We start from the raw sequence: 16,099 nt of genomic DNA, 5'->3' as shown, positions 1-16,099 counted from the left end.
AGAGGTAGAGTTGAGTGTCATCAGCATAGCAGTGATATGAAAAGCCATGTTTCTGAATGACAGAACCTAGTGATGCCATGTAGACAGAGAAGAGAAGTGGTCCAAGAACTGGGCCCTGAGGCACCCCAGTAGTTAGATGTTGCGACTTAGACACCTCACCTCACCAAGATACCTTGAAGGACCTATCTAAGAGGTAAGACTACAACCACTGGAGTGCGGTTCCTGAGATGGCCTTTGCCAATAGGGTTGACAGGAGGATCTGGTGGTTAACCATGTCAAAAGCAACAGACAGATGCAGCAAGATAAGTATTGAAGATTTGGAATCCGCTCTTGCCAGTCTTAGGGCTTCGACAACTGAGATCAAGGCAGTCTTGGTTGAATGTCCACTTCTGAAACCAGACTGGTTGCTGTTGAGGAGGTTTTTCTTTGTGAGAAAGGCAGAGACACAGTTAAACACAGCTCATTCAAGTGTTTTTGCAATGAAAGAAAGAAGGGAAACCGGTCTGTAAAGAGATACTTAACCTAAAAGAGATAGGTTAAGGGTGGGTTTCTTAAGTAGTGGGGTTATACGAGCCTGTCTAAATGCTGAGGGAATAACACCAGTGTGAAGGGATGTGTTAATGATGGGTACAACTGCAGGATAAATGGCTTGAAGGAGATGAGATGGAATAGGATCAAGCGGACAAGTAGTATGATGATTAGAAAAGATGAGTTTGGAGACTTCTGCCTCAGAGAGTGAAGAGAAGGATGTGAACGAGTGTGTGTTTTCTGTTAAGATGTGCTTGACAGATTGTGTTGTGGAAAATTGTGGCCTGATGGTTTTAACTTTATTAATGAAGAATGTGGCAAAGTCGTCACCTGTTAGAGTTGATAAAGGAGGAGGACAAAGGTGGGAGGAAAATGTTTTAAAGAGCATGCGAGAGTTAGACGAATTGTTAATTTTATGATAGTATGTCCTTTTAGCAGTGAAAACATGAGCAGAGAAGGAAGAGATGAGTGACTGATACACATTAAGGTCAGTAGGATTTTTTTTATTTGTGCCACACCCTTTCAGGAGCCCTGAGTTTACAATGCCAAGGGACAGAAGAAGTGGTACAGCCTGGCCTGGAAGACAAGGGGCAGACAGTCCCTAACAAGATGTAAGAGTGGAGCAGAAAGTATCAGTAGAACTGTCCTTGGAGACAAGGTCTTCACTGGGGATCTGTCTCTGGGGCTCATCTAGTTGTCCTGATCTCCGCTGACATTCAGGGCTGTCAAGGTCATCTCTAGGTGCTGATCCACCATCTGGGTTGGATACGTACTGGATCCGGGTGACTGCAGTGACCATCTGATCTGGATACAGATTGGATCTGGTGGCTATGGTGACCTTGGAATAAGAAAGAAACAGACTAATATTAGCGTAGATGCCATTCTTCTAACAATGTAGCAAGTACGTCTGGTGTTATGGGAGTTGCCGACTTCCTCTCTTAAACCGAGAACAAATAAAACATTAGTTTAGCAATACATTCTTAAAATGTTAATGCAGCCTCCTTACTGTTTTTCCCTTACACATTCATAATCATTCATTTTTCTGTCACTGTGCTGTGGCAAGCTTATTTGTGTGCTTGAGCGCTTGTAGGCTATGTAGGCAACTAAAGGCTCGTTATTATAATTTAAATAGTTTATTAATAAACATGCGATTAGTCGACTAATGCTTCAAATGAACGACTACTAGTCGACCAGAACATTTTTTAGTCGGGGGCAGCCCTATTAAAATTAATATAAATTTAAACTGTAATACTGTAATTTTCATTTAAGTGTCCAATAACATTTAGTTTGCACTCAAGCATATTCTTTCCATATTTCATTTAGTAAATTATTTCTGTAATAAGTACTCTTTTTTTAAAAGTATGTTAAAGTGTCCTTTTCCCAAGGGTTTCCTTTTGTTTTAAGCATGTCTGAATATTGCTTCAGGAAAAATACTGACTAAACTAATGATTTGACAGTGTATTTTGAAAGTGTGCCAACTTGTCAGCCAGCAGTCGCTCAGCAGAGAGAATCTCTTTGATCGGACACACTCCAAAGCATTTTACATGGTGCCACAACTGACAGGTTCATAAGTAAACAAAGCATCATTTCAGAGTGAGAACCTCTCAGCGAATGGGTCAGATTCGATTGTGGTTTTTGTGCCAATGGACAAATCCATTAAGTGAATCTTTATGAGTGCCCAGAACACTTGAGCACTGGCCCATTACTCCAGGATTGATCAGATGTGACACTGAGGGAATAGAATGTTCACGGCCAATGAAATAGAAACACAATGATAAAATCATTTGAGATGGGATGATATGTGAAAGTTTAAGCAAAACTCAATGGCTTTATTGATTACACCCTCAATCTGTTTATGAAGTTTATTATGCAGGGTTTCAGCAGGGAGCAGCAGCTGCAGGTTTGTTTAGAAGAATTAGACAGTGATTATCTAGGGTTTGTGCGAGTCATTGAAAGCATTGGTTTTAATGAGGGTGAGGATTGAAAAAAATTATAACATATTGGAAAACAACAAATTAAATTACTCTGCAAAATACCAAACTGTAAACATAGAATTTTTTCAAAACTAAGAGCACCATATTTTGTGCCGTCATGTTTTTCAACAAAAACTCATTTGTACAGAATTCCTTTGCAACATATTTGAATAACAAAAAAAAATTACTCCGCAAAATCCAGGCTGTAAACATTACATTTTTCAAAAGTAAGAGCACCATATTCTATACATACTGTATGCTGTCTTGTTTTTCGAAAAAGTAACTAATTTCTAGTGTTCAGCTGACTGCGCTGCTTTTGAAAAGGTGGTTGTATCTCATTAAGTCTCTCAAAACGTTTGTCTGACAGTCTATTTCTTCTGGGGGTGAGCACAAGATTGCCCAGGCTGAAAAGCCTTTCCACTGGTGCACTTGATGGTGTGGCTGTGTTGTACCTGAGTAAAATTACCTTAATCCTGGGAAACAGTCCAAGAACACCCAGCTCAGACCCTGCAGATTTCAAATAATCCATGACCTCTGTTTCAGCAGAGTAGGCACAATCTTCCTCCTCAAATGAAAAAAAGTCATCATTGGAGTTAGCAGGCTTGTTGTGGTGTTGAGCATTATGCTGTTGGACTTCAAGAGGCAACCCACAGCACTCTGTCATAAGCATTGCCCTAACAGTGTATTTTTTCTCTTCTTCTCTGATCCAGCGTAATTTAAATTTGGGCAAAGTGACTGCAGCCAGGAGAGCTTCTTTATTGTCCATCATAGAGGCAAAGCGTACCTTGATTGCCTATGAGGAAGAAAAAAAATACATTAGACTCTTCACATCATACAAGAGTATGACAGATAATGTAACATTTATTTAAGCCATGGGTAAACCAAAAATTGAGCAATCTGTATAAACTAAGATTTCCTGAACAATGACATCAGGGAGAGATGCTGTCATCCTAAGCTCATCCCGCAGTGCCAGTGTCCTGGACATTAGACTCTCCAGAGTTGGAAGAAGTGTTCCAAGATAGCAGTTATCTTCTCCTTGCAATATGTCTAGTGCTACAGTCAGTGGCTTCAACACAATACAATATTCCTTTAGGAACAGATACTCCCGATCCGTGAAGCATTTTATTCCAAACTGAGTGCAAACAGTATTTAACTCAGCAACTGGAATGTCAGTGATCCTGGACAGGGCATGAATTCCATCGTGTTGAAGTAGGCACTATGAGTTTTTTTGAGAAAAAAATGATCTACTAACTCTGAAGCCACAGAAACAGAAACAGCATTTCTGTAGATGACTTTGGACTCATTTGCTTTAAGCCATTTCTCAACATCGTGAAAAATGAGGTTCAGTGTGTGTGACGCACACCTTAAGTGTGGAGGGAGAGAAAACTGTCCATCAGAATGTGTGGAGTTTTTCAAAACTAAGAGCACCATATTTTATACATACTGTATACTGTCATGTTCTTCAACAAAATAAACTCCTTTCTAAAGAATTAATTTGCAACATATTGGAAAACAACAAATTAAATTACTCTGCAAAATACCAAACTGTAAACATTAAATTTTTTCAAAACTAAGAGCACCATATTTTATACATATTTTATGCCGTCATGTTTTTCAACAAAAACTCATTTGTACAGAATTCCTTTGCAACATATTTGAATAACAAAAAAAAATTACTCCGCAAAATCCAGGCTGTAAACATAAAATTTTTCAAAAGTCATTTTTTAATTTTTTATACATACTGTATGCTGTCATGTTTTTTGAAAAAGTAACTAATTTCTAGTGTTCAGCTGACTGTTGAAAAGGTGAAAAGCTGGTTGTATCTCATTAATGTAAGTCTCTCAAAACGTTTGTCTGACAGTCTATTTCTTCTGGGGGTGAGCACAAGATTGCCCAGGCTGAAAAGCCTTTCCACTGGTGCACTTGATGGTGTGGCTGTGTTGTACCTGAGTGAAATGACCTTAATCCTGGGAAACAGTCCAAGAACACCCAGCTCAGACCCTGCAGATTTCAAATAATCCATGACCTCTGTTTCAGCAGAGTAGGCACAATCTTCCTCCTCGAATGAAAAAAAGTCATCATTGGAGTTAGCAGGCTTGTTGTGGTGTTGAGCATTATGCTGTTGGTCTTCAAGAGGCAACCCACGGCATTCTGTCATAAGCATTGCCCTAACAGTGTCTTTTTCCTCTTCTTCTCTGATCCAGCGTAATTTAAATTTGGGCAAAGTGACTGCAGCCAGGAGAGCTTCTTTATTGTCCATCATAGAGGCAAAGCGTACCTTGATAGCCTATGAGGAAGAAAAAAAAATACATCAGACTTTTCACATTATACAAGAGTATGACAGATAATGTAACATTTATTTAAGCCATGGGTAAACCAAAAATTGAGCAATCTGTATAAACTAAGATTTCCTGAACAATGACATCAGGGAGAGATGCTGTCATCCTAAGCTCATCCCGCAGTGCCAGTGTCCTGGACATTAGAATCTCCAGAGTTGGAAGAAGTGTTCCAAGATAGCAGTTATCTTCTCCTTGCAATATGTCTAGTGCTACAGTCAGTGGCTTCAACACAATACAATATTCCTTTAGGAACAGATACTCCCGATCCGTGAAGCATTTTATTCCAAACTGAGTGCAAACAGTATTTAACTCAGCAACTGGAATGTCAGTGATCCTGGACAGGGCATGAATTCCATCGTGTTGAAGTAGGCACTATGAGTTTGAGAGAGCCTGCTCAACATCAGTAAATGTCACCTCTTCATCTTTCTCTGACTCCTCATCAAAATCTGATTGTTCGAACATTTTAAAAGCTTTGATAAAATTGGACCCGTTGTCTGTCACAGTTGCTGTCACTTTAGAATTAAGTCCATAAGCAGAATGTACTTGCTCGATTTCATTGGCGATTGCATCATACGTGTGTCTCCCTCTAACTTTTTTACAAGCTAATGCAGCATGCCCACGTACAAAAGTTGATGGATCAATCCAATGTGCTGTCATTCCGAGAAAACTTTTGTTATGGCTCGTCCAAATGTCGGCAGTCGTGGAAATATATTCCAAACTCTCGAATGTCTTCTTAAGCTCAGTTTCCATATCTGTGTAACACTTATCTAAGTAAGACGAAAATATTTTTCGATCAGGTAGGGCTTCCTTTTTACCACACACAGATATTTTGTTTAATATGCGCCTAAAAGACAGCAATTCTACCGTACGCAGCGGTAGCATCTCTTCCACTATGTAGCCTGCAATATATTTTTTTAGCTCACCTTCGGACACTTTCTGCACTGCCGATGTAAAATCAAGCTTTGCCTGCTTAGCAGGGGTTGCCGCAGTGTTATCTGTCGATGAACATGGATTACTCAAAAGTGTTTGTCGATGCTGCCTTGTCAAGTGCTTCAGTAGATTACTTGTGGAATTGACAGCGGCCGATAGTTTTTTCTCACCAGGACATAGTTTACATTTTACAGTAATGTTCTTGTCTACCTGTGTTAAAAAAAGTGAAGTAATTGGAATATTTCCATTTGGCAAAACAGCCTCCCGGTTCAGCTGACATCTTCTACTTCAGGGACTACCAGCCAACTGGGGCGAACTCACGCGCAAACGCAATACAGCTGATGATTTTAAAGAGGCAGTATTCACTTTTACCTTTAGACGATACATTTAGATTTTAAATTCAATATTGATATATACAAAACTGTTTAAATTATTTACAATTTGTGTAACGCAAGTACATTATAAGTAACTGTAGTTAAATTACCTAAAATTGAAGAGTAATCCCTTAATTTTTTTTTTTCAGCGGATAAGTAATTTAATTACAGTAACGCAGTAACGCGTTACACCCAACACTGATTGTACTGCAGTGATTTTATCAGGCTTGAATGAAAAATCTAGAACTAGTTTGCAAAAGTACATTTTTCAAATAATCTTCAATATTTAACTAACAATTTGATTGACAGCAGTGGTCCTAGACAAAGTTGTTCAGAATGAAGAGTTAAAAAGTATGATGGCACCCTGAGTGGCCAATTTCTTTCAAATTTCTCACAGATCTTTTGGGCCATTAGTCAAACAGTCCCACCAAGTTTCATTCCAATCTGCCTTCATTAGCCATGTCTAATAGGTACTCAAAATTCATTGCATGTTGGCAGCCATGTTTTTCAAGATACACAAATGTCCTCAAAGACAGCTGTGATAATTTAGACACAGCACACTGCATGTCAATTTTCTAGTCAATCGGAGTAACTTTTGCATAGTTATAGCCATTTTTCCCCTATTACACACAGTGACTAAACTTCAAATTTTTTCATGTGACCCCAGATTGAGGTCTTACATACAGTATGTATATCAAGTTAGGTGTAATTATCCCATTATTTTTAGACGTTATAGCCATTTTAGTAAAAGTGGCCCCACTTTCAAACATTTTGGCATCCCTTTGCAAAAGTGAGTTGCAGGAGAAAAAAAACGTAATTATTGATAATAACTGTCCAGATAATTTTTCCACACTGGTTTGGTTCTGACTGGGTTAAAAACTTGAAAAAAGTGATCCCTTTGAGCCACTGGAGTCTGCTAAGACAGCGCTCCTGACCGCACTGTCTTCCATCAAGAGCGTCGGGACCTCCAAGCATTTTCGGTGAGCGAAGAGTGCCTTGTGGTCGGGCCGGTCTACTCTCCCATTGTCCTGAGACTCCGGCCTGGATACGTGCCCAAGGTTCCCACCACGCCTTTCCGCGATCAGGTGGTGAACTTGCAAGCACAGCTCCAGGAGGAGGCAGACCCAGCCCTAGCGTTGCTGTGTCCCGTAAGAGCACTTCGCATATACAGTGGGTACGGAAAGTATTCAGACCCCCTTACATTTTTCACTCTTTGTTATATTGCAGCCATTTGCTAAAATCATTTAAGTTAATTTTTTTTCCTCATTAATGTACACACAGCACCCCATATTGACAGAAAAACACAGAATTGTTGACATTTTTGCAGATTTATTAAAAAAGAAAAACTGAAATATCACATGGTCCTAAGTATTCAGACCCTTTGCTGTGACACTCATATATTTAACTCAGGTGCTGTCCATTTCTTCTGATCATCCTTGAGATGGTTCTACACCTTAATTTGCGTCCAGCTGTGTTTGATTATACTGATTGGACTTGATTAGGAAAGCCACACACCTGTCTATATAAGACCTTACAGTATATATATATAACACATGCAGTGGATACATTTTCACTACTTATGAGTTTTAAAAGCTTGTCTGTTAAAATCATCATGCAAGGTTCTGTTTCTTTTGTTGTCAGAGAAGTGTTGTAAGGGTTTTAGACAGGGCAGGAAGCAGGTGGTCAAAAGTCATGTGGCGTCACGCTGTATATCCCGTGCTTGCCGGCCCGAGGGTGTTATTAACATAGCCGCTTCCTGTGCATACATATAATAGTTCTATTCATTGGATCACGAGGCATCACGCGGTATTTTCAGTCCTCATACAAAAGATCTCTGTGGCATCTCTTGATTAGATTAATCCAGAACCTCATGATGAGTTGATTCAGTGGCATATCACAGTCCTGTGGTTTGTGGTATTAAGAAATCCCTACATCGTACCTTACCATATCTTTCAGTATTAGCCAGAGAACCATAGTTTCTTTAAGAGCTCGTCCATATATTCAATAGTAATAGTAGTACATTGTCAGCGGAAAAAAAACTAAATAAAACATACCATACTTTTAAAGCCTGCATATAAGTTCCAATGTGTGTAAGAAGCGCATAACTGCTGCCTTTGTAGAGCTTTCCAAATAACTCTTTTATGAGGGGTTCCAATCCATTTGATTGTGTACTCTACCACTCAGAAGTAAGCAGATTTTTATTATTAATAAGATTTGTAATATTTTATTATTATTGTTGTTGTTGTCCAGCAAAAAATATTTAAATTGATCAAAAGTGGCAGTAAGGCTTTTTATTCTATAATTGTCACAGGAATTAATCACATTTTAAACTATATATACAGTGTCCTCCACTAATACTGGCACCCTTAGTAAATTTGAGCAAAGGCAGCTGTGAAAATACATCTGCATTGTATGGGGGGGGGATCTCATTGTGAAATAAATGATTTCTCTAGTTCATGTTGGCCACAATTATTGCCACCCAATTATTACAATGTCCTTTTCCAAGATAACAGCTCTGACTCTTCTCCTATAATGTCTGAAGAGTTTGGAGAAAACCTGATTAGAGATCAGAGACAATTCCTTCATACAGTATCTCTCCAGATTCTTCAGATTCTCAGCTCCATGTTGGTGCTTCTTCTCTTCAGTTCACCCCACTAATTTTCTATAGGGTTCAGGTCAGAAGACTGGGACCACCATGGCAAAAGCTTCATTTTGTGCTCAGTGACCTGTTTTTTGTGTTGATATTGATGTTTGTTTTGGAATATTGTCCTGATTGGAAGATCTAACCATGGCCCATTATAAGATTTCTAAAAGATGCCGTCAGATTTAGATTTTTTATCTCTTGTTATTTGATAGAATCCATGCTACCATGCATCTGAACAACATGTCCAGGACTTCTGGCAGAAAAACAGGCCCACAACATTAAAGATCCAGAAGTATATTTAACCATGGACATGGGGGACATTTTATCCCTGTTTGTACTAAACCCATCTGGTGGGTTTCCTGACAAAAAGCTCGTTTTTTGTTTGTTTCATCTGACCATAGAAGCCAGTGCCATTTGAAGTTCCAGGCGTGTCTGACAACTGAATATGCAGGAGTTTGTTTTTGGATGAGCAATGAGAATTATTCTTGAAATTCTACCGAACAACATGTGGTGATGTAGGGGCTGTTTGATATTTATTTATTTGTTTGTTTGTTTGTTTTTAGGCTTTCTGACCCCAAGACTCAACTAATATCTGCAATTCTCCAGCTTTGATGCTTGAAAAGTCTTTGGTCACTCAAACTCTCCTCCTCACTGTGTTTTAGGACCATATAGACACACGTCCCCTTGCAGGCAGATTTGTAACATCTTTAGTTGATTGGAACCTCTTAATTATTGCCCTGATGGTGGAAATGTGGATTTTCAATGCTTTAACTCTTTTCTTACAGCCACTTTCTATTGTGTGAAGCTCAACAATCTTGTTCTGCACTTTAGAACTATATTATTTGGTTTTACTCATTGTGATAGATAATTAATGGAATTTGGCCTTTGTGGTCCTCATATTTATAATCCTGTAGAACTGGAAGTCATGGCTGGACAGTTTCATGCTCATCACCCTGGTGTGATAAAAAAAATTAAATATGAATGGGAATATACTTCAGAGATATTTTACTCATAAGAATTTCTAAGCTTGCCAATAATTGTGGACAACATGCATCAGAGAAAAACATTTATTTCATCATGAGATATTATCCCCACTTTCAATTGTTTTACTTCAATGAAAGGTTAGAATTTTTGTGATTTTTTTTTAATGAAAGATCAAAAATGTCAAAAATGCAGATTTATTTTTACTTTGCTCATATTTACCAAGGGTGCCAATATTAGTGGAGGGCACTGTATATAAAAGAGAAGACAGTTATTTTAAATTGCAATAACATTTAACATTTAGATTTTTGATTCAATTAATGCAGCTTTGGTAAGTATAAGAAACTTCGTCCCAAACTTTTGAAGGTAGTGGAAGCAGTGCTGCTCATATTTCACATATGCTTTTATCTCATACAATTTTGCAAATTTGCAAATTACAATTTTGAAAACAAAACAAAATTTTGAAAATACTAAGAAAATGTTTTTAACTATTGACTTTATTGTCATTGTCTTGGTGTCTACAGTAATTCAGCAATGAACATGAATGTATCACGTGAATACACAGCACAAATTAATTAAATTAACCAAATCATATTTGTCCCCCTAAATCTGAGGTGAGGTGTACCAAGCTAAAAACTGTTTATTTTATTGGAATAAAACACCAGCAGAGAGCCCTGTGTTGCCTTCTCTTGGAGACTAGGTACAAAGTCATCCACTGTTGCTATCACAACCTACATGTGGGCAACAAATCTTATACCTCCCAGAGCAACCATCAAGCCAAATGGTAGCACTCCATCATTTGGGACTGAGATAGACCCTTTTAGGAGCACTTTAGCCTCCTAGGAAGCACTGCAATTTGAGAGCATCTTCACAGGAAATTAATATTTGAGCTGTATGTACACTCATAAAGCACCCAAGCCTGTTGGTCATGGCCCTTTTGGTGTCAAAAAGTTTTTAAGGTTTCATTCAGATCATTCTTTAGACCAGGAGCACTCAAGTTCAGTGGCCAAGGGGGCCATATTTAAACCACATAATATGTTGAGTGAGTGACGTGACATGTGGCCAAGTATGGTGACCCATACTCGGAATTAGTGCTCTGCATTTAACCCATCCAAAGTGCACACACACAGCAGTGAACACACACACACCGTGAACACACACTTGGAGCAGTGGGCAGCCATTTATGCTGCGGCGCCCGGGGAGCAGTTGGGGGTTCGGTGCCTTGCTCAAGGGCACCTCAGTCGTGGTATTGAAGGAGGGAGAGAGCGCTGTACATTCCCCCCCACCTACAATCCCTGCCGAGACTCGAACCCGCAAACTTTGGGTTACGAGTCCGACTCTCTAACCATTAGGCCACAACTTCCCCAAATAATTCATCACACATACCATTACAAGGGCCACACATTACAATTTGCATTATAAAACTTTATTTAAGATAATAATTGCAGTTTACCAATATATAAATGCATTTTATTTCTTGCCCTATTTAAAATAATATTGGACATGAACATAAAACATTACAAAATCTTGGAACAAAAAGTGAATTAACAGTTTGTTTAATGCAAAAAAAATAATTCATACTCAAACAGAGTATTAAACAAACTCAACAAAACATTCTTGAGCAAATATAGCTCACAAATTTCTTTAGAGCCTATTATTTTTCCTATTCATGCCCAAACAGGACTGAGTATGCATAATTGAGCGCTAAATATATGTAATGTCTGTTTCATTCATGCTGGACACCAGAGGGCGCCCTCAGAAACTCCACATACTGTAAGCATCACAGAAGTAATAGAAAGTTTAAGGAAATCCCTAATATGGACAAATACATGCAGCTGTCACTGTAACTGAATAAAAAGAAGATAGAGATGCTTTTACCGATCAAATGTGAAGACAATAAACAAACAAATTGACAATATATGGTTTATCTGTGTTCTTCAAGCCATCTCTGGTATAGTGCAAAACTCTGTGAGCTCATTGGCGTGATGACAGCTCCATTCATTGTAATGGGCTTTAACCCATTCACAATTTGAATAAAAGTTTGTTTTTCACGCTACTAAGAGGACCATCTGCTATTTGCACAATGCAGTGTCAGGAGTATCAACTGCATTTAAATGACACAAACTTAAAATGACACTGCCTAATATTTGTGCTACTTTTGAGTGCAAATTATAATAAAAATACATTAATCTCCAGCATGACAAGGGCCACAAAATTAATGCAGACAGGTCGAATGCAGCCCGCGAGTCACCTGGTGAGTACCCCGGCTTTAGACTGTACAAGAGAAAAAATAAATTAATTTCCTGATGTATGATAATGCACTTATAATGAGCTCTAGGTGTAGTTTACAATGTATATGCTTTGTAATTGCAATTAGCATTATCATTCCAAGAAGCACCCCCACTTCTTGCCTAAGTCTGTTGATCAGAACTGAGGTTGTAACCCTTGATGTATTGGTTTCAGTTGCTTGAACAAAGCCTAGTGAAAAGGTTTTGGTGACTCAACTTTTGGCCACCTTCTCAGGGACACAGCCAGACTGTATGGATCAATACCGGAGCTTCACAGATTATGTCCATTGATTTTTGCATGCAGACTTACTGCTTCGTTCAGAGCATAACTGAGATTGTACATGTCGGAATGTGTTTGCAGGAGCTGAGGGTGCAGTGTTCAGCAACTCGGTAGAGACCCCACATGTGAGAGCTGAGCCCTTCAAAGAGTTACGGTAAGACAGTTTGAGGTATATAATGTCATTGTTAAATTCTGGATTCTAATTGAATGTTCCAAGATATTTTAATTTTCTTGAACTACATAAACTATACATTTGTTTATACCACATTGCCGGTCAATATTGTTTTTCTTTATGAATTGTTCCAAATTTTAAAATAAACTGAGCTTTAAAGAGTCATACATGTAGCCAAAGAAACAGAAAATGACAAGAAACGTCTCTAGATTATGTATGTAACCATGGTTCCCCGAGGGAACAAGACGCTGCGTTGAGATCGCTTTGGGAACACCCCTGCGTGACCGTGTTCTGAAGCACATGTCAAATCAACCCAATGGAGTAACGAGACGTCACGGGCGGGGTGACGTAAGCACCAGAAAGTATAAAAGCGCATCCGGCAGAGCGCAAACCAGCTTTGATGAAGTAGCGCCTGCAGGGATGCCGGGAGTATGGCAAAGAGACGCAGCGTCTCGTTCCCTTGGGGAACCATGGTTACATACGTAACCTAGAGACGTTGCCCTTCAGGAACTCGAGCTGCGTCAAGATCGCTTTGGGAGCGAGAATACCAACTGCGCCATACTACCAAGTCCCTGCCTGTGTGTGTATCTTACGAGCACATCACGAAGAGAGAACTTGGGAACCTGGGGTAGATGCCAGGTCTAGGTTGTAAAAGCGGCCAAAAGTGTGCGGAGAGTACCAGCCCGCCGCAGCACAAATGTCCTGCAAGGCCACACCCAAGTTGAAAGCCTTGGAGGCGCCATACTCCTGGTCGAGTGCGCTCTGACCCACATAGGAAATGGGAGGCCAGAGGATTCGTAAGCTAGTGAGATGGCCTCGACTACCCACCTACTCATGGTCTGCTTGGTTGCCAGAGATCCTTTCTTTGGCGGACCTTCCTGGTACGGAGGAGGACAGAATGCTTTAAGTACTATGGGCCCTGGTGAAGAAGTGGGCACCTTAGGGACATACCCGGCCCTCGGGTAAAGGAATGCCCTAACCATGCCTGGAGCAAATTCCAGGCATGAAACAGAAAGTGCCTGAAGATCCCCGATCCTTTTTAGTGAGGAAATAGCGAGGAGAAAGATGGTCTTGAGCGTGAGCAACTTGACTGAAAATTCTTCTATGGGTTCAAAGGGGGCATTGCATAAGCCCTTCAGAACCACAGACAGGTCCCATGAGGGCACCTTAGTGCGCTGTACCGGCCTCAGCCTCAGGGTGCCATGGAGGAAACGAGTGATAAGTGGGTGTCTTCCCAATGATTGACCACCCAGAAGGGCGTGGTAAGCAGCTAAGGCCGCCACATATACCTTCAGAGTGGAGGGAGATAACCCTGCGGAAAATCGCTCCTGCAGAAACTCCAGAACTGTACCAACTGGGCAGTTGACTGGGTCCTGCAGTTGCTGTCCGCACCATGAAGCGAAAAGTTTCCACTTCAAGGCGTACTGTTTCCTAGTGACGGGAGCTCTGGACTGGAGTATAGTCTCAACAACCTCAGTTGAGAGACCAGATGCTAGGAGCTGTGCCCCCTCAGGGGCCATGCCCACAGCTTCCATAACTCCGGGTGGGGGTGAAGAATGGCGCCCCCCGCCTGTGAGAGGAGGTCCCTCCTGATCGGAATCTCCAGCGGAGAGCCGTTGAGGAGGAACACCAAGTCCGAGAACCATACTCGGGCCGGCCAGACCGGGGCTACTAGCAACAGACGGACCCCATCTACCCCACGGTACCCTCTCCAGAACTCTCCGAAGCCTCTGCCACGTCTGCACCATGGCATAGTGGATGCTGGATGTGTGAGGGAGAACCAGAGCGGACAGTGTGTCGTTTCCTGCGACGCAAATAGATCCACTTCTGCCTGGCCAAATTCCCTCCAAATGAGCTCCACCACCTCGGGGTGGAGCCTCCATCCCCCGGGCCTCAGCCCCTGTCTCGACAGAATATCTGCCCCCTGATTTAGATACCCAGGGATGTAAACTGCTCTTAGAGAGAGGAGCTTCCCCTGAGCCCACAGAAGGATCTGGCGCGCCAGCTTTTACAAGGGGCACGAACGCAGACCCCCTGCCGATTGATGTAGGAGAACACCGATGTGTTGTCTGTGCGGACAAGCATATGATGCCCTTTTAGGTCTGGAAGGAAGTGTGTCAGAGCTCGAAACACGGCCAGCATCTCCAGGTAGTTGATCTGCCAAAAGAGATGACGGCCTTCCCACAGACCCTGGGCAGAACGACCACTCATGACCGCTCCCCAGCCTGTGAGAGAGGCATCCGTCGTTAGCGTTATGCGACGACAAGGAGCCCCCACTCATGACCGCTCCCCAGCCCGTGAGAGAGGCATCCGTCGTTAGCGTTACGCGACGACAAGGAGCCCCTAACATCGGGCCTTGAACCAGGAACCAACGTTTCTTCCACATGTCTAAGGCACGTAAGCATCACCGTGTGACCTTGATCATGCGAAGCGGATTCCACCTAGGGGAAAATCCCTTGGTTCTGAGCCACCACTGCAAGGGTCTCATGTACAGCAGGCCAAAAGGTATCACGTTGGACGCCGCTGCCATCAGGCCCAACAGCCTTTGAAACTGTTTGACAGTGAGTGACTGGCCTTCTCTTACTCTCATGACTGTCGTGAGGATTGACTCGATTCGAGCAGGAGACAGACGTGCCTGCATCGAGGTTGAGTCCCACACCACGCCTACATAAGTGGTTCTCTGTAGTGGAGAAAGAACACTCTTCTTGGCGTTTAGTCTTAACCCCAGCTTTCTCATATGGGCGAGGACGACATCTCGATGCCGAGCCGCCATCTGCTCCGATTGAGCTAGTATTAACCAATCGTCAATGTAATTGAGTATGCGGATGCCCTGGAGTCGCAGAGGAGCCAGAGCAGCATCCACACACTTCATAAAAGTGCGGGGTGAGAGTGACAGGCCGAAGAGAAGAACTTGATATTGGTATGCTTCACCCCCGAAAGCAAACCTTTGGAACTTCCAGTGCTGAGGGAGGATGGAAACATGGAAATAAGCGTCTTTGAGATCTATCGTAGCAAACAAGTCCTCGGACTTCCCGCTCAGCAGCCCCATGGGCCTGGGAGCGACGAGGGAGGAACCATTGAAACGCCGCCGCTTGCTATCTCGCCTCCTGAAATCTCTCAACGACAGTGTTGACTGCATAGACGAAAAGGCCAGAGGGCGAAAGCGGGGCATCTAGGAGGAAGAATCTGTCCTTATCTTGCATATCGGACAGATTCAACCACAGATGCCACTCCGTGGTCGCCATTGCTGCCATTGAACGGCCGATAGCTCTGGCCGTTTCTTTGGTGGCTCGGAGGGACAAATCTGTGGCCCGACGCAGTTCAGCTACCACGTCGGATTCCCCCTCCTCCCTGTCATCCAGGTGCTTGAGCAGGTCAGCATGGTGTTACAAGCACGCGCCAGCCTGACCTGCCACAGTATAAGCTTTCCCAACCAGACTAGATGTTAGCTTAACAGGCCTGGTGGGAAGCTTTGGGGCCTTCAGGGACGATGCTGAGGATGGGGAGAGATAGCTCGCGAGTGTCTGCTCCACCACTGGCATCGCCCCATATCCCTTCTCATTCAGCCCCACGATATTGGAATAATTAGA

General features: G+C 41.9%; 1 protein-coding gene across 5 annotated transcripts in view; it reads left to right on the top strand.

Moving 5' to 3' along the window:
• Positions 1-16,099, top strand: part of LOC107564508 (delta-sarcoglycan-like) — a 427,344-nt gene that overhangs the window by 324,154 nt on the left and 87,091 nt on the right. For all 5 annotated transcript variants that reach the window (XM_016249602.1, XM_016249603.1, XM_016249600.1 and 2 more), the window contains exon 6: positions 12,419-12,491. In XM_016249602.1, the coding sequence (XP_016105088.1) occupies positions 12,419-12,491 (73 nt within the window). The remainder of the gene's footprint in view (positions 1-12,418; positions 12,492-16,099) is intronic.

The sequence above is a fragment of the Sinocyclocheilus grahami genome, unplaced genomic scaffold, assembly GCF_001515645.1.
Source record: "Sinocyclocheilus grahami isolate Dianchi unplaced genomic scaffold, SAMN03320097.WGS_v1.1 scaffold942.1, whole genome shotgun sequence".
Lineage (NCBI taxonomy): Eukaryota > Metazoa > Chordata > Actinopteri > Cypriniformes > Cyprinidae > Sinocyclocheilus > Sinocyclocheilus grahami.
The sequence above is the reverse complement of the archived record's forward strand: the minus strand, read 5'-3'. Positions and strand labels throughout refer to the sequence as shown.